General features: G+C 38.1%; 2 protein-coding genes across 44 annotated transcripts in view; one reads left to right on the top strand and one right to left on the bottom strand.

Annotated features, from left to right (window-relative positions):
• The first annotated feature begins 315 nt into the window (after positions 1 to 315).
• On the top strand, positions 316 to 2618 carry epgn (epithelial mitogen homolog (mouse)). 2 transcript variants are annotated; one of them, XM_048211363.1, is made up of 5 exons: positions 316 to 491; positions 610 to 702; positions 1105 to 1222; positions 1750 to 1902; positions 2035 to 2618. In XM_048211363.1, exons 1-5 carry the CDS (start codon positions 455 to 457, stop codon positions 2087 to 2089), a joined length of 456 nt encoding a protein of 151 aa, XP_048067320.1. In that variant the 5' UTR covers positions 316 to 454; the 3' UTR covers positions 2090 to 2618. The 2 variants fall into 2 exon arrangements, with proteins under 2 accessions (XP_048067320.1, XP_048067319.1); XM_048211362.1 differs by having other exon boundaries at positions 326 to 491; positions 1102 to 1222.
• Positions 2619 to 2790: 172 nt separating this feature from the next.
• The window catches only part of LOC125279989, a 43817-nt gene continuing 25169 nt past the window's right edge, over positions 2791 to 21438 (bottom strand). For 34 of the 42 annotated variants that reach the window (XM_048210284.1, XM_048210255.1, XM_048210257.1 and 31 more), the window contains 25 exons: positions 21166 to 21255; positions 20915 to 21007; positions 19157 to 19246; positions 18864 to 18956; positions 18580 to 18669; positions 18288 to 18380; positions 18045 to 18134; positions 17761 to 17850; positions 17498 to 17587; positions 17201 to 17296; positions 13413 to 13499; positions 11886 to 12185; positions 11260 to 11363; positions 10932 to 10990; positions 10685 to 10821; positions 10335 to 10526; positions 9097 to 9297; positions 8766 to 8936; positions 8126 to 8304; positions 6839 to 7009; positions 5178 to 6563; positions 3600 to 3641; positions 3443 to 3505; positions 3276 to 3357; positions 2791 to 3192 (listed from right to left, as the gene is read on the bottom strand). In XM_048210284.1, coding sequence (XP_048066241.1) covers positions 3128 to 3192; positions 3276 to 3357; positions 3443 to 3505; positions 3600 to 3641; positions 5178 to 6563; positions 6839 to 7009; positions 8126 to 8304; positions 8766 to 8936; positions 9097 to 9297; positions 10335 to 10526; positions 10685 to 10821; positions 10932 to 10990; positions 11260 to 11363; positions 11886 to 12185; positions 13413 to 13499; positions 17201 to 17296; positions 17498 to 17587; positions 17761 to 17850; positions 18045 to 18134; positions 18288 to 18380; positions 18580 to 18669; positions 18864 to 18956; positions 19157 to 19246; positions 20915 to 21007; positions 21166 to 21255 — 4154 coding nt within the window. In that variant the 3' untranslated portion in view covers positions 2791 to 3127. The remainder of the gene's footprint in view (positions 3193 to 3275; positions 3358 to 3442; positions 3506 to 3599; positions 3642 to 5177; positions 6564 to 6838; positions 7010 to 8125; positions 8305 to 8765; positions 8937 to 9096; positions 9298 to 10334; positions 10527 to 10684; positions 10822 to 10931; positions 10991 to 11259; positions 11364 to 11885; positions 12186 to 13412; positions 13500 to 17200; positions 17297 to 17497; positions 17588 to 17760; positions 17851 to 18044; positions 18135 to 18287; positions 18381 to 18579; positions 18670 to 18863; positions 18957 to 19156; positions 19247 to 20914; positions 21008 to 21165; positions 21256 to 21438) is intronic. The other 8 variants (XM_048210281.1, XM_048210274.1, XM_048210280.1 and 5 more) reach the window with 6 other exon arrangements.

Raw genomic sequence — 21438 nt, 5'->3', positions numbered from 1 at the left:
TCATTGCTAAATTGTGTCCTCCCACATAAATGCTTTAAAATAATAAATGACTGATTCTCAGTTTTTTTTTTTTTCTCTCAATGTTCCAAGGGTCTTGGCTATTATGTTCTGTTATATCTGTTTTTAGACTTTTCTTTGATATTTTTTGTGCCAATAAGCAGCTATGTCAAGAATCTGTTTTTGCAGCTGCTGGCAAATACTTTGGGCACTGAAAGAAAAGGAAAAGAAAAAACATGGGGGCAAAAACACGTCTGTGCATGCTGCTGGCCTGTGGACCAGGAAATGATGCGGCACATTATACAGGTATGGGTAAAAGACTGTGACGCACAAAAGGATAAGGATGATATAAATTGTGAGGAAAAACCACTTTCATCCAGAGAGCAGCAGAAGTTTGACGAAAGCCGATCAGACCCAGAATCTCCAGTCAAATCGAATCTGTACTTGTGGCCACAGCATGACACAGGTGGATAAAAGGGGTTTGCATTATCAGGGTGAGTCCTAATATACTTTCATAACACGAGGAGCTTCAAACAAATGTATTTTCTACTTTAAAGACAATAAAGGTGATATATGTATAGTTACTTCAATGTATTTTTAAAACTCCATCAGTACTTGGATTGATGGTGTTAGTCCTCTTCTCTGGATTTGGAGATACTAAGGAGAAGTTAGATGATGTGCTCCAATACAACACAACACATGATGGTAAGTACCCCTAAAAAACATTGTGTATATATATATATATATATATATATATATATATATATATATATATATATTTTTGAAAGTTGTCCCAAGTAAAAACAGTAATATTGTGAGTGAAATATTATTAAAAGACCTGTTTTGTATATTTATTCATTTATTCCTTGTAGTCTTTTTTTAATATTTCAGGTGCTAAATTGTTCAAAAGACTGTTATTTAATTTGTTATCAGAACTTTGTAGTGTATGAAATGAGTAAATGTCATTTTAAACATTCATTGTGCTAAGAATGCAGGTTCTTTGGCATGTGGACACAAGTCTGAATACCAATCAGTTAAACTCACAATCCTTCACGCTTATCCAGTAAAACTGTCTGGGTGTGTGTGTGTGTGTGTGTCTATCAGTAGGTAGTGAAGAGCAACCACGGGTTTTGGCTATTCAAAGGCCCTGCGGTCCAGAACATGAAGGATTCTGTTTCAATGGTGTGTGTTCCTACTCCTCTGAATTGGACACCCCCATCTGCAGGTGAGACCAGCCACTAAAAACAATTCACCTATAAAATTAAAGACCGCCTCAGTTTGAACCCGATGAACCCTCGATTTTCTGGTTCATGTTCGTTTGATTAGCAAGTTGCAAATCTTGGGTTGTGGCTGTGATGTAAATAAAGCCTTGTAGATATTTACAAAATGGGATGTTTCTTTGGATATGTCCCACCCAAATGTTTTGTTTTACTAGGAATCAACAGCTTACTCTGCAAAAAAAAAAAAAAAAAAAAAAAAAAAAAAAAAGAGAGAGAAATCGAAGATGTAGCCGAAACAAATCAGATTATTGGAGAATGTTTTGCAAGAAAATATTTCAGTGTTAACTACTATTTCTTTGTAATTTTTGTGACAGTTAACAGCAATTTCTCAGTGAAAATGGTTTCAGTGCCTTTTTTTTTTTTTTTTTTAGTGTACAGGCAATTCTAGTCAACAAGCAATAGCTACTGTTCAAAATGATGGATTCCTATATCCCGAGACCTCCTTGACAAACATAATTTCCACTGTCTTTAGGTGCAACCAGATGTACAGTGGTATGCGCTGTGAACATTTACTTTTGGACTCCCGAAGTTTTTCGAGTCCTGAAGAACTCATTGGCATTAGCTGTGGTGTAGTTTTATTACTGGTGTCCATCATCGGACTGATGTACTTCTGCTTACAGAAAAGGTAAAATACAGCATTTTTAGTCTTTTATTATACAAGTAACAAATGCTTTTATTACGTAGGCTAACCAAAATCAAAGATTCTAGAAGCATTCACTGTATGTATGATTAAATAATATTTTCTTGTACCTCACAGGTGTCGGAAGTCGTCACCACCCTACAAGAACTATGGCTCTGAAAACTCTGTTTAATTTATTTAGCTAGATATAATTAATGCTCCTAAATTTAGGAGAAAGAAAGGAAGAAGGACGAAACATCTAGTCAGACTCTATGGCGTAGATGCACAACGCCCTCTACAGGACAGAGCGAGAATGGCAAATAAACACTCGCGAATGACACATTAATGTAATAAATTACATTTGTTCAACAAAGTCACATGTTTCTTAGTGCTGCACGATACTTGTAATTATACTATAACATGGGCACTGTAAAGCGTGAACATGAGCATTGCTTATCATGTACTTTTATTTAAAATGGTCAAAAGAAAAAAACTGCATGTACAACTATCAATCAGATGAATTTCTGTTTATCTGTAAGCAAATGTCATATGCTGCCTCAGTAATGAATGTACTGTGCAAGTGCACATGGTATTTATTGCACAATTATAAACATATGATAATGCTAAATAATACCTAAACTGTTGTAATGTATTTGTATGATATTTATTTATTGAAAGATTTGTATAAAATTTGCACCTAAAATAAAAAATATATAAATGCATTTTGTTTGAAATTACTGTTGCATTATTGCAGAGATGTGAACTTTACGATCTCATTGTTCACTTTAGTTGGGATTATAGATAAGTTTCATGCTGTGAATTCCTTGGGGGAAAAATTAAAATAATTTCGAAATAATCAGGATGCTTGTCTTGGCAAGCACCCCTAATAATGACATCTGAAACAAGTATTTTTCATTTATGCATTTAATAGAGAAGGACAAAGTAAAGTGTTGGTACACTTAACAGTGTTCAAACAGAAACCAGAATTTAATTTCTGTTCTCATAAAACAGTGTGTACAGGGAAAAACACTAATTTGGTGTGAATAGATGTTTTTAATCTAACTTGGCCAATCTGGTTGACCGATAGAAAACAGCAAAGTACTGAATATTCCAGTTGTAGCATTCTGGAAGGCATTGTACTTAAAGAAGTCCAGACAGAAATAAAACATTCTCAGTAAAAAGTTGTAGACTGCATTAGAGAAGCATTCTAGGAAATGAAGCAGTAGTCCAGCTAAGCATTCGGAAAACCTTCTGATGATCTAGAGTTGTAGGATGAGCTGATATTTGCCCTAGCATCTGTAAAAAATAAAATCATTACATTAAAAGTTCAGACAATATGCTCCAGAAATCAACATGCAGTGCATTGACATTCAACTTACTCCTCCCTCTTCTCAAAAGGGTGTTTAAAACATCTGTAAGAGTCGTTCTGTTGGAAGAACTGTAGGATTGGGCTCCAGAACTCTGTGATAGGAAAGATGGCACCGTGTTTTCATAAATGTTTTAGCATGAAAAACTTGAAGCAAACAAATGAGGAAAACGTGTTTACGTATGCGGCACGGGATCCAGTCAATCTAGTGATTCCCAGTCTCGTTTTAAGTGTCTGCCGAACCTGTTGGGAATAAATAAACAAGTATCTCAGATAACAAATACCTAGAACTTGCAATGTCAAGCATAGCTCATGAAGCAAGAAACTCAGCTCTTACCTTCTTTTCCATCAGTGTTCCAAGGACCAATATTAAGAAGCCCTAAAATGAATGAACAGGCCATACGAGTTAGTTGTCATTGTTTATTTCTGATAATCTGTAATAATGTGAAACGAATAAATCTTTGAAGGAATATTCCAGGTTCAGTACAAGTAAAGCTAATCAAAAGCATTTGTGGCATAATGTTGAATTCATTAAAGTTGCAATGAAATGGAAGTAGTGACAGATCTTTTCTTCTGTATTGTGACATCTGAGCGTAATGAATTATGGAAAAAATATATAGGGTGGGGACTTGGTTCAATCCATCGGTTGTTGATTGGATTGAGCTTGCAGTCGATTGTAAAAAGAGGCGAGGTTTCATGAGAAAACTAAGTTAAATCAATAAATGTGTGAAAAAGAAAGGACCCCCCCCTATTGAATTCTATGGTTTTACGTATCAGGACATCATAAAAAAAATCATCTGGTCCTTGGCAGGTTTTAAATTTAGGTAAATACAACCTCAGATGAACAACAATGCACACACTGTCATTATTTATTTAACAAAAACAAGGCCAAAATGGAGAAGCCATGGGTGATAAACTAAGTACACCATTACTGCTTCCATAGGAATTAAAAGAGTAAGTAGCAGTCAGGCGCTGCTAATCAAATGTCCTTGATTAATTGATCATTGCTGGTCTGGAGCATTCAGGTGCGTGTTAACGAGACGGCAGTGCAAGCGTGACAACACTCGTGGATAGAATGTGCTTTTGTTTGGTTGGTAATTTATTTGCAGTCTGTGCGTTTCTCTTTGCATTGAAAGATATGTTTTGGGTAATTCATTCATCAAGCGCACCATTGAACGGAAAATGATACTGATACTGGGTCATACAACAGGACAATGATCCCAAAAACACCAGCAAATCTACACCTGAATGGCTGAAAAAGAAAAGAATTGAGGTGTTGTAATGGCCCAGTCAATGTCCAGACCTCAACCCGATTAAAATTCTGTGACGGGACCTTAAGAGAGCTGTGCATAAACAAATGCCTGCAAACCTCAATGAACCAAAGCAATGTTGTAAAGAAGAATGGGCAAAAATTCCTCCAGAACAATGTGAGACCGATGAAGTCATACAGAAAATTATTACTTCAAGTTATTGCTGCTAAAGGTTGTTCTACAAGCAATAAGGTGTAACAAGGTGTACAAATGGCTTCTCTATTTTTGCTGAATAATTACTCAGAGTAATATGTCATGTGTTGTTGTTGATCTGAGGTTGTATTTACCTAATTTTAAGACGACCAGATGATTTTTATGTCCTGATACTTAAAACCATAGAATTTAAAAGGGTGTCCTTTCTTTTTTCACATGACTGTTAACAGAATTAAGTGTCAACAAAACTGTTAACACTCATATTGTTTACATCTTGAAACGGTATTTTAATGTTTACAGATTCACTTCCACTGTACATGCCTCGCAGTGAGCTTGAAATTAATTTTTGCGATAATCAACACTAGGTAGATAATTGAGCTTCACTACTGAACCAAGAATATTTCTTTAAATGAATCAATGTTGAAAATGTAAATCTAAGTGAACATTTATACCTGCAAGGAGTTGAAGATTGTAAACAAGTAGTGGAGGGCCAAAGCTTTAGGCTCTATCATAATGCCCAAGCCGAGACCCCATGTGATGCCGAAGAGGGGCGTCAAAATGACCACACATCTGAGAATGACCACCGAGACTTTCCTTTCATCCCTGTTGCTCTCTCCCACTCCCCTCCTGAGCATTTTCATTATAACTATTATCACAACAATAATATTGACAACCACAGTGACCAGAGCTGGTAGGACAAAAGCCAGAAGGGCCTTGGAATCGTCCCAATTCAGCCAGCATGTTCCATTCTGAGTGACATATTTTTTACTTCCGGCAGTGGAGGCGACGGTAATAACTGATATGAGGACAGGTGCGCCATAGCCCACGATGAAGGCAACCGCCATCATTACCGATTTGGAAATCTGAGAGAAGACCACAGTGGTGCGGTAGAGGAGCAGAAGGGCTGAGACCATCATCCAGAAGAAAAGGGCCAGGTAGAAGAAGTGGGTGAAATACACTACAGCACTACACGAGCTAGTATAGTCCTCTCCGGGCTTTGCGACAGCAGCCCCGATAATGAAGCATATGTCAGCGATCAGGAGAGAAAGAGCAATATTGACTAAGGATACATGCCGAACATGTGATGTAGAATTTCTGGATACGTCCTTCCAGATGATCACTTCGATGATCAGGCACACAACCAAGCTGGCTATCGAAACAGCAACACCAACGTACGTAATGACAGACAAGGCAAGATCTTCAGGAACAAAAGGGGACATCAATATTGAAAATGAAGTGGTGTGATTACAGTGACAAGTGACAGTGTCGTTTACCCGTATGACCTCACATCCTGTTGAGTCCCATCCTCCAGTGCGATTAAAAAGGTTAAATTCCCAGAAAACGCACTGAGGGTTCCCTAAGTTTACTGAATTATTGTTTTGAGTTACTGAATTACTGTGTTTTTCAAAGCTCAGCTCTATGTTGTTGATAGATATGCTTGTATTTATTACAACAATTAGTCCGTTGATGACATTTTCAGTCTTATTTAGGTCATCTGTACGATTTCTTGCAGGCATAACATTGCCCAAGGAAGAGAAGGCCACTGTTGTGATTGTAACATTTTTATGAGTGGATGTAATATTTGGGATGAATATTTCAGCTGTTGAGTTGAGCCTTAATACATCTCTAAAGTTTTCAGATGTTGTTATTTTTTTGAACAGGAATGAGTTGGATGGACTTGTTATGTTGAAATTGCTGTCTGATGTCGCTTTTATAACATTTTCAATGGCACTTAGGAGTTGAGAGCTGTTGCCTTGGCTTGCGCCATTTGAATTTAACTCTACCCATACAGGTTTTGTTGTCTCTGATGAAATGACATCCACTATATTGAGAAAATTCTGTAAGATAAATGATGTAAGATTGGAAAATGTTAAAAGGCATCACATTTAGATGGCCTAAAATACATATTACAGGCTCATTTTTAGCTTTATCAGTTTCTTTTCTTAAAAAAGACACCTGAATTAAATAATAATAATAATAATAATAATAATAAAAATGCTCATAGATTCATAGACACTTCAACTGTAAAAGTTCATATCAACTAAAGTGTGGCCTAAATAATACTACTGCAATACAGCCATCAAACTATAACAGCAATACATTTTTAGCTTACCGTTACCACAACTTCATCCAGCGTAACATTTTGAGAGACATCTGCAATATTGTTTAGTATTTCCACAATTGTAGTAACTGTAACTTGAGATTGAACTATGTCTCCTTTATTGACTGTGGTGGCATTGCTCACTTTAATCACAAAATCTGTTAAAGTTTCAGGATCTACAACCTTTTGAAAAAGAAAACAGAAAAAGGCAATTGGAGCAATTGGAGTCTGAATTCCTGGATTGATCAATACTTCTGTCATTTAAAAAAAAAAAAAAAAAAAAAAAAAAAAATCACAAACATCGGCCTTTCAGATCTACTCATACAAGTATTTACAAAAATGGATACGCTTAAAGGGTTAATTCACCCAAAAAAATTCTGCCATTAATTACCCTCATGTCATTCAAAATCCATAAGACTTTCGTTCATCTTCGGAACAAAAATGAAGACTTTTTTAATGAAATCAGAGCTTTTTGTCCCTCCATTTGACTACACAACTACCATTTTAAAGACCCTGAAAGGTTGCAAAGACATCATTAAATGAATCCATGTGACTCCAGTGGTTTAACCTCAATTTTATGAAGCGACGTGAGTGCTTTGTTTGCATAAAAAAAACATCATTTACCACTTCATTTACAAAATATTAATCTCCAGTGCGTTCACAAGAGCATTACGACACATGCGTGTTTTGTTGACACGAGAGCGGACGTTGTTACATGAACTTGCGTTGGAAATTAATATTTTGTAAATAAAGTGGTAAATTATGTTCGTTTGTTTTTTTGCACAAACAGCGTCACTTTCAATAAAATTTAGGTTAAACCACTGGAGTCACATGGATATATTTAATGATGTCTTTACAACCTTTTTAGGGCTTGAAAATGGAAGTTGCATAGGCTGTCAATGGAGGGACATAAAACTCTCAGATTTCATTAAAAAGATCTTAATTTGTGTTCCGAAGATGAATGAAAGTCTTACGGGTTTGGAACAACATGAGGTTGAGTAATTAATGACATAATTTTCATTTTAGGTGAATAAACTCTTTTAAAAAATGTTCGGCTTTAATAAAACAATGATTATTCGAGTTTTACAAGAAAATACTATTTGTCTTACTACTTCAGAATTTCACATTTAATGCAATATGTCAATTGCCAATTCTTTGTAGTTATTTGTAAAATTTACTAGCCATTTCACATTTGTTTTTCTAAATTTTTACACCAAATAACTATAATTGTGATGCATGGGTGATAGACTTCTTGTGTATTATATTCAACAGGGCAGGCAGTAAAACTGAAAAGCAAACCTTTGATTCCTCTTGCAGTACTTCAATGATACGAAGAACACAGTTGTTGTTTACAGTTTCCCACAAGCCATTAGATTGACACACTCCTTCTTGGTAGCCAACTTTATTTTTCTCACAGTCTCCCACTTTACGGTCACCAAATTGTCCAAAACCATACATTTCATCAAAGCATGTGACAGCTATGAAAAGAGGCAGAAAATTATGTATTTAGTACTAACTGATTTTAAAAAGTAAAATATTATCCCTCGGTTTCACAGACAAGGCTAAAACTAGTCCCAGACTAAAATGCATGTTTGAGCTGTTTTAACTGAAATTAACTTGTAACTGGCATATCTTAAAATATGTCAGTTCCACTGTTTTGTCTCAAGATGCACACCAGTAATGTTTTTTTCTAGTGTACGTTTATAAAAGCTAATTAAATATCCTAATTGAACTAAAGCCTAATCCTGGCTTAGGATAAGCCCTGTCTGTGAAACCAGGCTAATATTTTATATGAGTTTATATAATAATGTTGGTCCAGAGTCGTCGTCGTGGGGGAATGAAAGCACCACTATGGTACACCACTATGGCACCACATCTGTGGCACTCTTGTGAATTTAAGTGACGGCCCAGAATTGGTGAAAACAGAATTTCAACTTACGGCTGTTTGGGGGTAGAAGGTTTGAAACAACAAGTTCCACAGCCCTTGAGCTATATGAGAATCCAATTAGATCTTTATTGTCCAGTTTGCAAGTGAATATGCTTTTTTTTCCGCATGAACTTTCACTCGAGATAGTAAACGGTTGTGTAATACAATTCAGTGAATCAGCTTCTGGAAATACAAGATGCAGATGAAAGACATTACAGATGTGGCTACTAACATACTTCAATAAAAATGTTTAAATAAAATAAATAAAATTGTCCCATTGCTGTTTTAAGACTGAATTTGTAGAATTACAAAATGACTGTTTCAGTTTCTGATAAATACTTACTGCTGCTCAGCATTTTTTTCTCCTGCACCCACTGTATGGTGTAATCAGAATGCACACAGCAGATAACATCAACCTGCTGATTTTCACATTTGTATATCTTATTAGTAGGTACTTGCATATTGGGATATGGCTTAATGTAGTCAATCCTGTCCCAAATAATACGTGGCCCTGTGGTTGTATTGTACAAACATTCATAACGACCTACAAAAACAGACATACGTTTAATTTCAGTTTCAAAGACATGAAAATAGTTAAAACAGTTACTTCTTAACAGTACACAGATTATTATCTAATTACTAATTATTAAAAATGAACTATTGTAATTAAAAAAATATTTGAATTGTGGCAAGCAGAGTGAGGACAAAAGCTGTGAGGATGCAAGCTATGAGAAAAGAGCGAGGCCAGAGGAATGAGTGTAAATGAGTGACACCTGCATAGCACACACTGGAAAAAATGATTGTGATTTTAATGGTAAAAGACTGTAAAAATGCTACGGTGAAAAACAGTTAATTGGTTTACAAAAAGTTTCCGTACTATATACGGTGAATAAATGTAATAGATCTAACCATACATTTAATGTAATTTTACAGTAAAATACTGTTAAATTTTCTGTTTTTTTGGAAGTGAAAATTAACAAGTCATTGTATAATTTACAGTGAAAAAACGTAAATTGACATTCCCACAATTCCCAGAATGACACTTCACATTTGATGCATTTTCGTTGAAATAACTCTGTTTCTTCTTAGTTTTTCTAGGGTTTTCTAATCAGTTATGTACATTATGGGGTTATGTCATTTTTAACACATTATAAAGTAAAATAAGCTACTGACAGACCACCTTCCGAATTCAACTTAGTATGAAAGTGTAACACCTCTCACATCCTACGCCTTCCGTATTCAACTTTCGAAACAAGCGTAACTGACGCGTCGTCAGACGGAAGGTGGTCTGGTGGAAGCTACTTATTTTACTTAATAACGTGTTAAATATGGATATTTTTCTTACACAAACGCATTGCTTCTCTTCAGAAGGTCTTTATTAACTCCCCGGAGCAGTGCGGAGTATGTTTATGATGAATGAATGCACTTTTTTCAGTATCAAACAGGTGGTTTCTATGCACTGCCATTACAAAGCTTATTAGCATCAGGGTGATTATTGATATATCTCCGATTGTATTCATCTGAAATAATTTTTTTTTTTTTAATCTGCAGCTTTGATCTGCCATGGGTCCAAAGACTCACCATTATCACTGATGGTAACACTCTTGACTGTGAGGGAGAGATGATCTGATGAGAACTCATAATGATTGCTTGGCTGTATGTTTTTTCCTTGAAATTTCCAATCTACATTTCCAAGAAGGTTGGTGGCAGGGCAGGAGAGTTTTATATCTTGCTCAGGAAAAACATTGTCTCTTGGTCTCAGGTTTGTATTCGCTGGAACATATGGCCAGATATGGACATGTTATAGCTCCAAGAAGCATACACTACATACACTGCTATGTTATTTTGAAATATAATGGCTATTGAACAACATGTCTTTTACATATCTGACATAATTTTGCATACTTGTTCTAAAGAATCCAAAATCTTACCAGTTTCAGCGATTGAAGTCAGATCAACTTTGAAATTAAGCTCTTTCATGTTGGTGTAAATTGCTTGGTTTATCTCCCCAGAAATCTGTACCACCTCAGCTGACGTAATAAAGAAATCTACGATCACACTTCCAGGCCTGCTCAAACACAAAAAAACATATGAGAAACTGTCTATTATGCATTTCAATTAACAAAAGTATAATGACCATGTCAAAGCAAAAAATCTTAGGGAGGAAAAATATCATACCTAAAACCAGTGATAGTAGCAGAAATGAAACCTTTTACATCCTTGTAGCTGCTATGGATCTACATGAGACAAAGCCTTGTCAGAATTTTTTTTTTTATTAATTGCTTTTAATATTGTGTTATTACAATGAAGTTCATGTAGTTTTAATGTTAAAATTTCAAGCACCTTTCTCTTTACATTAATCTACTTATTTACAGTGTTGACTTGAATAACTCTGGAGTAAAATACATGATAGTTTTACTATATGGCTGAATTAATACCCTAACAAAAAAACATTGATTATAGTTAATTAAAACTGCATAAAGTACAATATGTATTTAACACTTACTGCCTTCTCAATATCTGATTTGTATTTCTTGAATTTGTCACTGTTCTGGTTTTGCAGGCTTGCATCAAATGTCTCGTCTATTGACAGTGATATCTGACGATTTACTGGAGTAAAATGAAAAGAAAAAGCAATAACAAAATATTGAAACAAGCTGATTTTATAAGCATGAAAAGACCATAAACCCATAAGTTATAACTGGGACTTGCAAACAAGTCATACTATTATTAAACTTTTATCATACTATTATTAAAAATTTCAGTCCAGTCCTTAAAGTAATTTTCTGTTTTTTAACACACTTAGATCTCTGCTTTTGTATGTTGCTAAAAGGCAAAACTTCAACATTTAGTCGAACGTGACATTATATTTCCTGTGACTGCCAGATTTACCTAAACTATGTTAAGATTCACAGACAACTAAGTGTGAAAATTGATATCAAATAAACCAATATTCAAATAAAAAAATCTGTGCACCAACCAACCACCAGCACCCAATTTTCATTTCAGAAATCTTTCAGGCATTATATAGGTTTATAACATTCATTATGGGGTAAACTTCTTTGTCTTTAGATTTCTTCTAGATGCTGCTCTTCTAGAGTTTACAATAACAATACTGTAAACGTTACTTACCAGACTTTGGTGTTGTTGTTGTTGGTATTGTTGTTACCGGTCTTGTTGTTGGTGGCTCTGTTGTTGATAGTTTTGTTGGTATTACTGTAACTGGTTTTGTTGTTGGTGGCTCTGTTGTTGATGGTTTTGTTGGTATTACTGTAACTGGTTTTGTTGTTGGTGGCTCTGTTGTTGATGGTTTTGTTGGTATTACTGTAACTGGTTTTGTTGTTGGTGGCTCTGTTGGTGGTGATGGCGGAGCGGTTGGTGCTTTTGTTGTTAGTACGGTTGATGGTGGTGGTTTTGTTGTGGTAGATTGACCTAAGAATAAAGGGTTTATTTTTCCATTCCATATGTTTTATTTTTACATGCCATATATGAATTATATAATCACAAACTTAAAGTAAACATTTGAAACAATATACTTTTTTTAAAGTCCCCCTAAAATTAAAATTGAAGTTTTCTGGCTGTTTGTATGAATATGTTTGTCTTAAGGTTGTAAAAGCTATGGTGTGCTCGATACACTATAAAAGGTGCTAAAGCAGTGGCTGAAATCGGTCTCTTGCTCAGACATTTACTATATTATTTATGGTGGATGACACAGTGCACTTTATAGGGGCCAGGGAGATCATGATAATTACTTATAATAAGTAATTATGATATCCGAATGATATCCAAATGAAGTCTAGTTTTTGCGTCACTGTCACGCAAACCTCTGCAGCACGCACATAGTGTGCTCTGCTCCAAAGACATGATAGCACAGAGAGGATCATATGCAAAGTTGATGCGGACCACAAAATGCATCCAACCTTTCTGAATTCTACGCAGAATGATGTCTTTTAACATGCTATTGAAGGGACACAATTACAGATTCAGCATAATAAACGGCACTGATGAGGAGAAGAGATAACAACGGTGCCATGCACCATAAGATAAATTATAAGCTTTCAAACTACACATTATCAACACTACTAAAAAGTACTTTTTATTTCTCAGTAGTAACATTTCCATGTTAATGTAAAGGAAAAAAGAATTAGACTTGATTTTAATACAAATGTGGCTGTCACAAGTTTTCACATGATGCTTTACCGGCTCCAACCTAAACAAAATGCTATTGCCTATTTTTAGAGAAGGGGATGGGCCACTCGAAATGTGCTGCCCTGACTTTTGCGTTACTGTATAAGTGTGAATCTTTAGGCACCTCACAATCTGATCCAATTTTCTCTTTTTCCTTAGCATTATTGCCGTTTGATTATTACTGATAACATCATAGATAGCAGCAGGTCTAATAGGTTGCATTCACACTAATTCACAGATCTATTTTAAAATATTGTCCTGTCCAAGACATAACTGACTGTTTACATTAATTTCACATCATAAAATTGTGCGCTGTGGGGAATTACCATTTTAAAAACACATTTACAAGCAATATGTATATAAACAATAATGTAAAATAAACAAAAAAATAAATTAAATAATATTAACAGGAGTCTGATTTAGCACACACAAACATTTCTCTGATATGAAGAAGTCTGTAGAAGAACCTACTTGTTCCTGTTGTTGAGGTAGATGTCAGAGCACTCGTCACTGCTGTTGTGCTTTTAGTTGTGATTGGGGTTGAAGGGATAGTAAACTCTATGAAAAGCAAAGGTTTTGATGATCTGACAAGTACAAGCCTAATGGTTAATGATTTAAGATAGTCAAGTAACTAGTGGACATCTCAGTTACTATTGTAACCTCCGTACCCTGATGGAGGGAACGAGAAGTTGTATCGAGACTGACACTAGGGGTCGCACTTGGGAGCCCCAAACATATCTGATATTTTGAGAAAAGGCCACTGAGAATTGGCGAGTGCAATTTGCATTCGCCACTCCCCTGGACATACGGGTGTAACCAGATTTAAGCACTGGGGAAGCGCTCTTCTTCCTAAGTAGGAAAAAGAACACTGCGGAGACCACATCTTGCCCGAGGGGAGGTTAAAGGATTAATTTACTTCAGAATTAAAATTTCTTGATAATTTACTCACATCATGCCTGACCTTTCCAACTTGATTACGTAATGCGTAGTGCATCGCAGAGCTAGTGCAAGACAAGCATTTGTGGTTAAAAAAGTATATAATTTTTATTTATTTTTTGGAAAATGACTGATTGTTTCGTTAGATAAGACCCTTATTCCTTGGCTGGGATTGTGTAGAGCCCTTTGAAGCTGCATTTAAGCTGCAATTTGGACCTTCAACCCATTGGTAGCTGTTGAAGTCCACTATATGGAGAAACCATCCTGGAATGTTTTCCTCAAAAACGTTAATTTCTTTTAGACTGAAGAAAGAAAGACAAACATCTTGGATGACATGGGGGTGAGTAAATTATCAGTAAATTTTAATTCTGAAGTGAACTAATCCTTTAATATGTGGAGAATACATCACATGGACTTACCTACTGGGAAATACCACATGTGGAAAGAAGTCACTGTGGTAGGTCCTACCTGAAGAGGAACTACTACAAACATAGTGACTGGTGGTAGAAATGGAGCTCTGCTTAGGAGAAGAAATGGGTTTACCAACATGGAAACCGTACCGTGGAAAATACATCATATGTGATTACCAACAGGGAATCACTACATATGGAGCACATAGCCCAAGTATACGGGCTGATCTAAAAAAAAAAAAAAAGAGCATACTGCATGACTATTGGGCCTGGCGTCGAATTTCTGTGCCGAATTCGACTGCCTCAGGGTGCAGAAAAGTAAAACACATCCAGGATTTGCTGGCATTGGGAACTCACATGGACAAAAAAGTACAAGTTTTCACCCCAAAGCACTGTGTGCAAGTAGTACACCCAGCCAGTTGCCCACATTTTACCTGCTCATACCTGACAACACACAGAATGATACTGGCTCAACCCAGAGATTGTAAAATATTACATGTCATATAAAGATATTATGCGTCACCCAGCTTGCCACTTTGCAGATCTCTGTTAGAGAGGTGCCATTGGCTAAAGCCCTTATGGAGTGCGCTCATACTCCAAAAGGGCATGGCTCAGTCTGTGCCTGATATGCCAAGGCAGTGGCATCCACAATCCAGTAGGCTAACCTCTGTTTGGAAATAGTCTTCCCCTTCTGTTCCCCAAAGCAAACAAAGAGCTGCTTAGGGTGCGTACTGGACGCAACAACGATAAGGCTGGGTCTACCTCGTCTTGAGGTAGCGCTTGCAAGGTCACCACTTGATCGTTAAAAGGGGTAGTGGGAAATTTGGAAACATAACCGGGGCAGGATCTCAGAATCCTGGCAGTAAAAGGTGCCTTCCACAACTTTGCGAGCTCTTTATGCACTTCTGGGAAGAAGGGCACTGGGTGGGACGCAGCTATGAGTCATGCTCTGAACAGAGATACCAATCATCCAACCAAGAGTGCTCGGGACAAGGAAGAGCATTCCATGGCAGCCCAATGTTTGTTTAAATTCTCCCTAAGACGAACCACCTAACTCATCCAAGAACTCGTGACAAATAACGGGAGGTTCGTGGGGATTGACATGGCGGAAAGGTTCCCATTGTTGCTGCCTATTGTTGTGTATAGCAGAAGGACTGGTAAAGGGAGCAACTTTTGCAAGGTCACCACTTGATCCCTAAAAGGGGTAGTGGGAACTTTGGGCACATAGCCCGGCCGGGGTCTCAGAATCACGCGAGAGTATATTGGACCGAACTCAAGGCACATTTCGCTGACAGAATACGCCTGCAGGTCCCGACCCTCTCCATGGAAGTGAGCGCGGTCAGGAGGTCTGGACGTGGGTGGCAGATTGTGCCCTGTCTCTGAGAAAGGAGGTCCTTCTTCAGGGGAAATCGGCATGAAGGGGCTGTCGCAAGACGCATGAGCTCCGAGAATTAAGTCCGGGTGGGCCAATTTGGTGCGACCAATAGGACCTGTTTTTCTTCCACCCTGACTTTAACAACATCTGTGCAATCAGGCTCACTGGGGGAAACATATTTGTGCAGAAACCAGGGCCAGCTATGTGCCAATGCGTCTGTGCCGAGGGGGTTCTTGGTCAAGGAATACCATAGCGGTCAATACCTGTGCTTTGCCGAATTGACTCCAGATCAGCTGGACCACCTGGAGATGGAGTCTCCACTCTCCCTGGAGCATCACTTGCCATGACGTTGTATCCGCTGCACGGTTAAGGTTGTCTGAGAAGTGAGAAACTTCAGTCGCCTTGTTGTCCGTCCATCCGGACCAACACAGTCTTGCCCTGGATCAATGGCTGAAACCTCACAAGGCCAGCAATACCACTAGCAACTTTAAGTAATTGATATGACAAAGCAATCAAGGTCCTGTCCAGGAGCCCACGGCTGCATGCCCATTGCATACAGCACCCCAGGACTTGGAAGCCTCTGTTGTTACAACATGCCTGGACACTTGTTCTAGGGGATCCCCTGCCTGTAGAAATGCAAGGTCTATCCAAAGGCTGAATGTACATTGACAGATCAGCGTGACAGTCATGGTGTATAGCCGTGCATTCTCCATCCCAAGAAAAGAGATGTTCTGCACTGGGGAGAGCTTGCTCTTTTCATAGTTGACCTGAAGCCCCAATCGACTGAGGTGTCTAAACACCAGGCCTCTGTGCGCACACAATAGATCTTGAGTGTGAACTAGAATCAGAATGTAACTAGAATGTAAAATGCCTTCATTTCGGCTGGAGGGACAGGCTCTATTGTGTCCTTTACTAAGAGGACTGCAATTTCCGCACAAATGAGGAAGCTGCTCTTTCTTGAAATATTTGGGTACCACTGCTATTTGGGCAAGCGGCGGAACAAAAATAAAAAGGGAACAAAAGATTCTCCAACTGGACCTCCACCAGGGGAAGGAGCGGTACGCTTAGTGTCTCCTGTGGAAGAGCAGCTGCTGCCATCCCTGGGTCACCCATCTCAGGGATGCTTCGAAACCTTCTTGGGGTTCTTAGCACTCGCCTGACGAGTGGGCTCCATCAATTTCCTGCATGCAGCTCAACGCTATCGACTGGGTTTGGGCTGTGGCAGTGTTGGTGTGGTAGCTGCAGGCAGATGCCCTCAGTGATGAGAAAACATCGAGCATGACCTCGGAGGCCTGTATGTGGCGGTGGAATCACAGAGGCAAGATGTGTTTAATCGCCTCCATCTGCTGCTTGACTGCCGAGAATTGCTGGGCAAAGTCCTCGACAATGTTGCCGAAGAGGCCACTCTGCGAGATGGAGTAGTCAAGAAAGCTGACTTTGTCAACTTCCTGCAGGGAAGAGGCGGCCGGAGATGATTCCGCCAGGTGGCGGTGTTCTGATTAGACATACCATGTAAATAAAATTATATGATCACTTACTTGTTGTTTTCACTGTTGGGGTAGATGCTGGAGCACTTGTTATCGTTGTACTGCTGTTAGTTGTGTTTGGAATCAGGGTTGAAAGGCTTGTAACACCTGCAAAATCAAAATGAGGTAATGAATATCTTGTATGTTGTAGGATCTATAAAATCAAAAATCAAATTCATAGTGAGATAAGAAGTAATTGATATTGTCTGGCAACTACTTACCTATAAATAAACATGGTAAGTGATAAACACATCTCTGAAGGTTTTAGTTGTTGGTGATGATGCCATGTAAAATTATATGATCACTTACTTGTTTCTACTGTTGGAGTAGATGCTGGAGCACTTGTTATCGTTGTACTGTCAGTTGTGTTTGGGATCAGGGTTGAAAGGCTTGTAACATCTACAAAAATCAGAAAGAGGATCTATAAAATCAAAACTGAAATTCAAATAGACATGGGAAATAATTAATATTATCTGGCAACTACTGAACAATAAGTAAACATGGTATGTGCTAATCATCTGTAAAGGTTTTAGTTGTTGGTGCCATTTAAATAAAATTATATGATCATTTACTTCTTTCTGTTGCTGGAGTAAATGCTGGAGCGCTTGTTATTTTTGTACTGTCAGTTGTGTTTGGGATCAGGGTTGAAAGACTTGTAACATCTGCAAAATCAAAATGAGGTAATGAATATCTTGTATGTTGTAGGATCTATAAAAAAAATTAAATTCATAGTGAGATAAGAAGTAATTGATATTGTCTGGCAACTACTTAACTAAATAAACATGGTAAGTGATAAACATCTCTGAAGGTTTTAGCTGTTGGTGATGATGCCATGTAAAATTATATGATCACTTACTTGTTTCTACTGTTGGAGTAAATGCTCGAGCGCTTGTTATCGTTGTACTGTCAGTTGTGTTTGGGATCAAGGTTGAAAGGCTTGTAACATCTACAAAATCAAAAAGAGGTAATGAATATCTTGTATGTTGTAAGATCTACAAAAACAAAAATCAAATTCAAACAGACATGGGAAGTAATTAATTTTGTCTGGCAAATACTGAACAATAAGTAAACATGGTATGTAAATTATATGATCTTTTACTTGTTGTTTCTATTGTTGGAGTAGATGCTGGAGCATTTGTTATTGTTGTACTGTCAGTTGTGTTTGGGATCAGGGTTGAAAGGCTTGTAACATCTACAAATCAAAATGAGGTAATGAATATCTTGTATGTGGTATGATCTATAAAAGCAAAAATCTAATTCATAGTGAGATAAGTAATTGATATTGTCTGGCAACTACTTAACTATAAATAAACATGGTAAGTGATAAACATCTCTGAAGGTTTTAGTTGTTGATGATGATGCCATGTAAGTAAAATTATATGATCACTTACTTGTTTCTACTGCTGGAGTAGATTCTGGAGCACTTGTTATTGTTGTACTGTCAGTTGTGTTTGGGATCAAGGTTGAAAGGCTTGTAACATCTACAAAATCAAAAAGAGGTAATGAACATCTTGTATGTTGTATGATCTATAAAATCAAAAATCTAATTCATAGTCAGAAGTAATTAATATTGTCTGGCAACTACTAAACAATATGTAAACATGGTAAGTGATAAACATCTCTGAAGGTTTTAGTTGTTGGTAATGATGCCATGTAAATGAAATTATATAATCACTTGGTGTTTGTTCTTTTGGAGTAGATGCTGGAGCGCTTGTTATTTTTGTACTGTCAGTTGTGCTTGGGATCAGGGTTGAAAGGCTTGTAACATCTACAAAATCAAAATGAGGTAATAATTGTATGTTGTAGGATCTATAAAATCAAAAATCAAATTCATAGTGAGATAAGAAGTAATTAATATTGTCTGGCAACTACTCAACTATAAATAAACATGGTAAGTTATAAACACATCTCTGAAGGCTTTAGTTGTTGGTGATGATGCCATGTAAGTAAAATTATATGATCACTTACTTGTTTCTATTGTTGGAGTAGATGCCGGAGCACTTGTTATTGTTGTACTGTCAGTTGTGTTTGGGATCAGGGGTGAATGGCTTGTAACATCTAAAAAATCAAAAATAGGTAATGAATCTGTGGCGAGGGGGACGTGGTTCAGCGAGGTCTGCAGCGGGAGAGAGAGGCAGGAGACAAGCGGTGCAAGTGGGTCAAGTGCAAATGATAAACACCTGTGTCTCGTCTCAGTAATTGGTGTGGAGAGACCGGTTAAAAGCCACCAGGAAATGGGGAGCTGGTGAGAGAGATTGACTGGGAACTCGTGCCACATGGAGAGACTGCCTGTCGGAGCTGGAATTGTATGCTGACTTATATTCTGAGTTCCCATTCAGTTGGCCACGTTCGACGTACATCGGACTGACCGACGAAGTGTAACTACAATGAGCCAATGCACATTGGCATGCAATCATATGCATCAGCTGCTCGCCTCGCAGCACGGGTATATAATGAGCAGCAGGTGCGTTGCATCCTCAGCTTTTCGCTTCGGAGCCGAACCTACTAACACAGTGGTGTCTACGAGCGAGTGTTTAAACAAACAACAAGTCAGCTCATCTGGATCAGACTGCTCTTCATTTGGTGCAGGAGGACAGCACAGCAGCGGGGTCGATCTCTCTTCTTTCTTTTTCTTTTCTTTGTTTTGCCTTCTTTTGAGCAACAACAAAAACGCTGTTCCCAGCTGTAAAAGCCGTTCTTACGGCTGGTGACCATATGTGTGACCCTACGGGGATCCCATATGGCTGGTTCCATGGTTGCTCCTAAATGAAGCCTGCTTCTTTCCCTCTGGGAGAACCCACCACTTATCAAGTTGGAGTCACCCCAGTTCTTCCATATGTAGTACAACCTACAAGGTTAGTCCATATGTACTCCTCCACATGACTCCTTCGGGGAAGGATATGGCTTCCGCAGCGTTCCTTTCCCAACGAAAGGGTACGCTTTCCCAGCGTTATCCAATAGTCTCACTGAATGGGTTTTGGGAAACAGCATTGATCGACACTCTCTGTGTTAGCCCTGTCCCACCGTCCTTAGGCAAGGGGGTTCAGGTGGCTTACTACAGAGCGCTGGAAGGGGGCAGCTCCTGTGGCGCTTTGGTAGGGATTCCTATTTGTCGGTCTGTCCGACGTACGTTGAACGTGACCGACTGAATGGGAACCTCTCGGTTACAAAGGTAACTCTCGTCCCCTGAAGGAGGGAACGGAGACGTACATCCCGTCGCCACAGTCATTGTCCCGCTGATGCTGCCGCCTGCTCGGTTCGACTCCTCAGCGAAAACCTGAAGATACAACGCACCTGCTGCTCATTATATACCCGCGCTGTGAGGCAAGCAGCTGATGATTGCATGCCAATGTGCATTGGCTCGCTGTAGTTACACTCGAAGTAGATTGGCCTCTCTAGTGAGAATCCTATTCGTCGGTCTGTCCGACGTACGTCTCCGTTCCCTCCTTCAGGGAACGAGGGTTACCTTTGTAATTGAGACGTTATTTGCTGAGTGATAGAAAGCGCAGTGAGCGCCACTTCTTTTGTTTGTACCAGAGAACTGTAAATAAAACACGAGTCCCGGTCACGCCGAACCTGTCTTCTTCCTTCCACACTTTGAACCACACAGAATCATTTCTGGCAACCACTGAACAAAAATTAAACAGTACTATGTGCTAAACACATCTCTGAAGATTTTAGTTTTTGGTGATGATGCCATGTAAATAAAATTGTATGTTCACTTACTTTGTGTTTCAACTGTTGGAGTAGATGCTGGAGCACTTGTTATTGTTGTACTGTCAGTTGTATTATGAATCAGGGTTGGAAGGCTTGTAACACCTACAAAATCAAATATTAAATTTAAACAGACATGGGAAGTAATTGATATTGTCTGGCAACTACGGAACAATAAATAAACATGGTAAGTAATAAACACATCTCTGAAGGTTTTAGTTGTTGGTGATGTACCATGTAAATAAAATTATATGATCACTTACTTGTTTCTCCTGTTGGAGTAGATGCTGGAGCATTTGTTATTGTTGTACTGTCAGTTGTGTTTGGGATCAAGGTTGAAAGGCTTGTAACATCTACAAAATCAAAATTAGGTAATGAATATCTTGTATGTTGTAAAATCTACAAAAACAAAAATCAAATTCAAACAGACATGCGAAGTAATTAGCTTTGTCTGGCAACTACTGAACAATAAGTAAGTATGGTATGTGCTAAACACATGAAGGTTTTAGTTGTTGGTGATGATGCCATTTAAATAA

This window comes from Megalobrama amblycephala, linkage group LG12 (assembly GCF_018812025.1).
Source record: "Megalobrama amblycephala isolate DHTTF-2021 linkage group LG12, ASM1881202v1, whole genome shotgun sequence".
Classification (NCBI taxonomy): domain Eukaryota; kingdom Metazoa; phylum Chordata; class Actinopteri; order Cypriniformes; family Xenocyprididae; genus Megalobrama; species Megalobrama amblycephala.
This window is presented reverse-complemented; position numbering and strand designations above follow the sequence as displayed.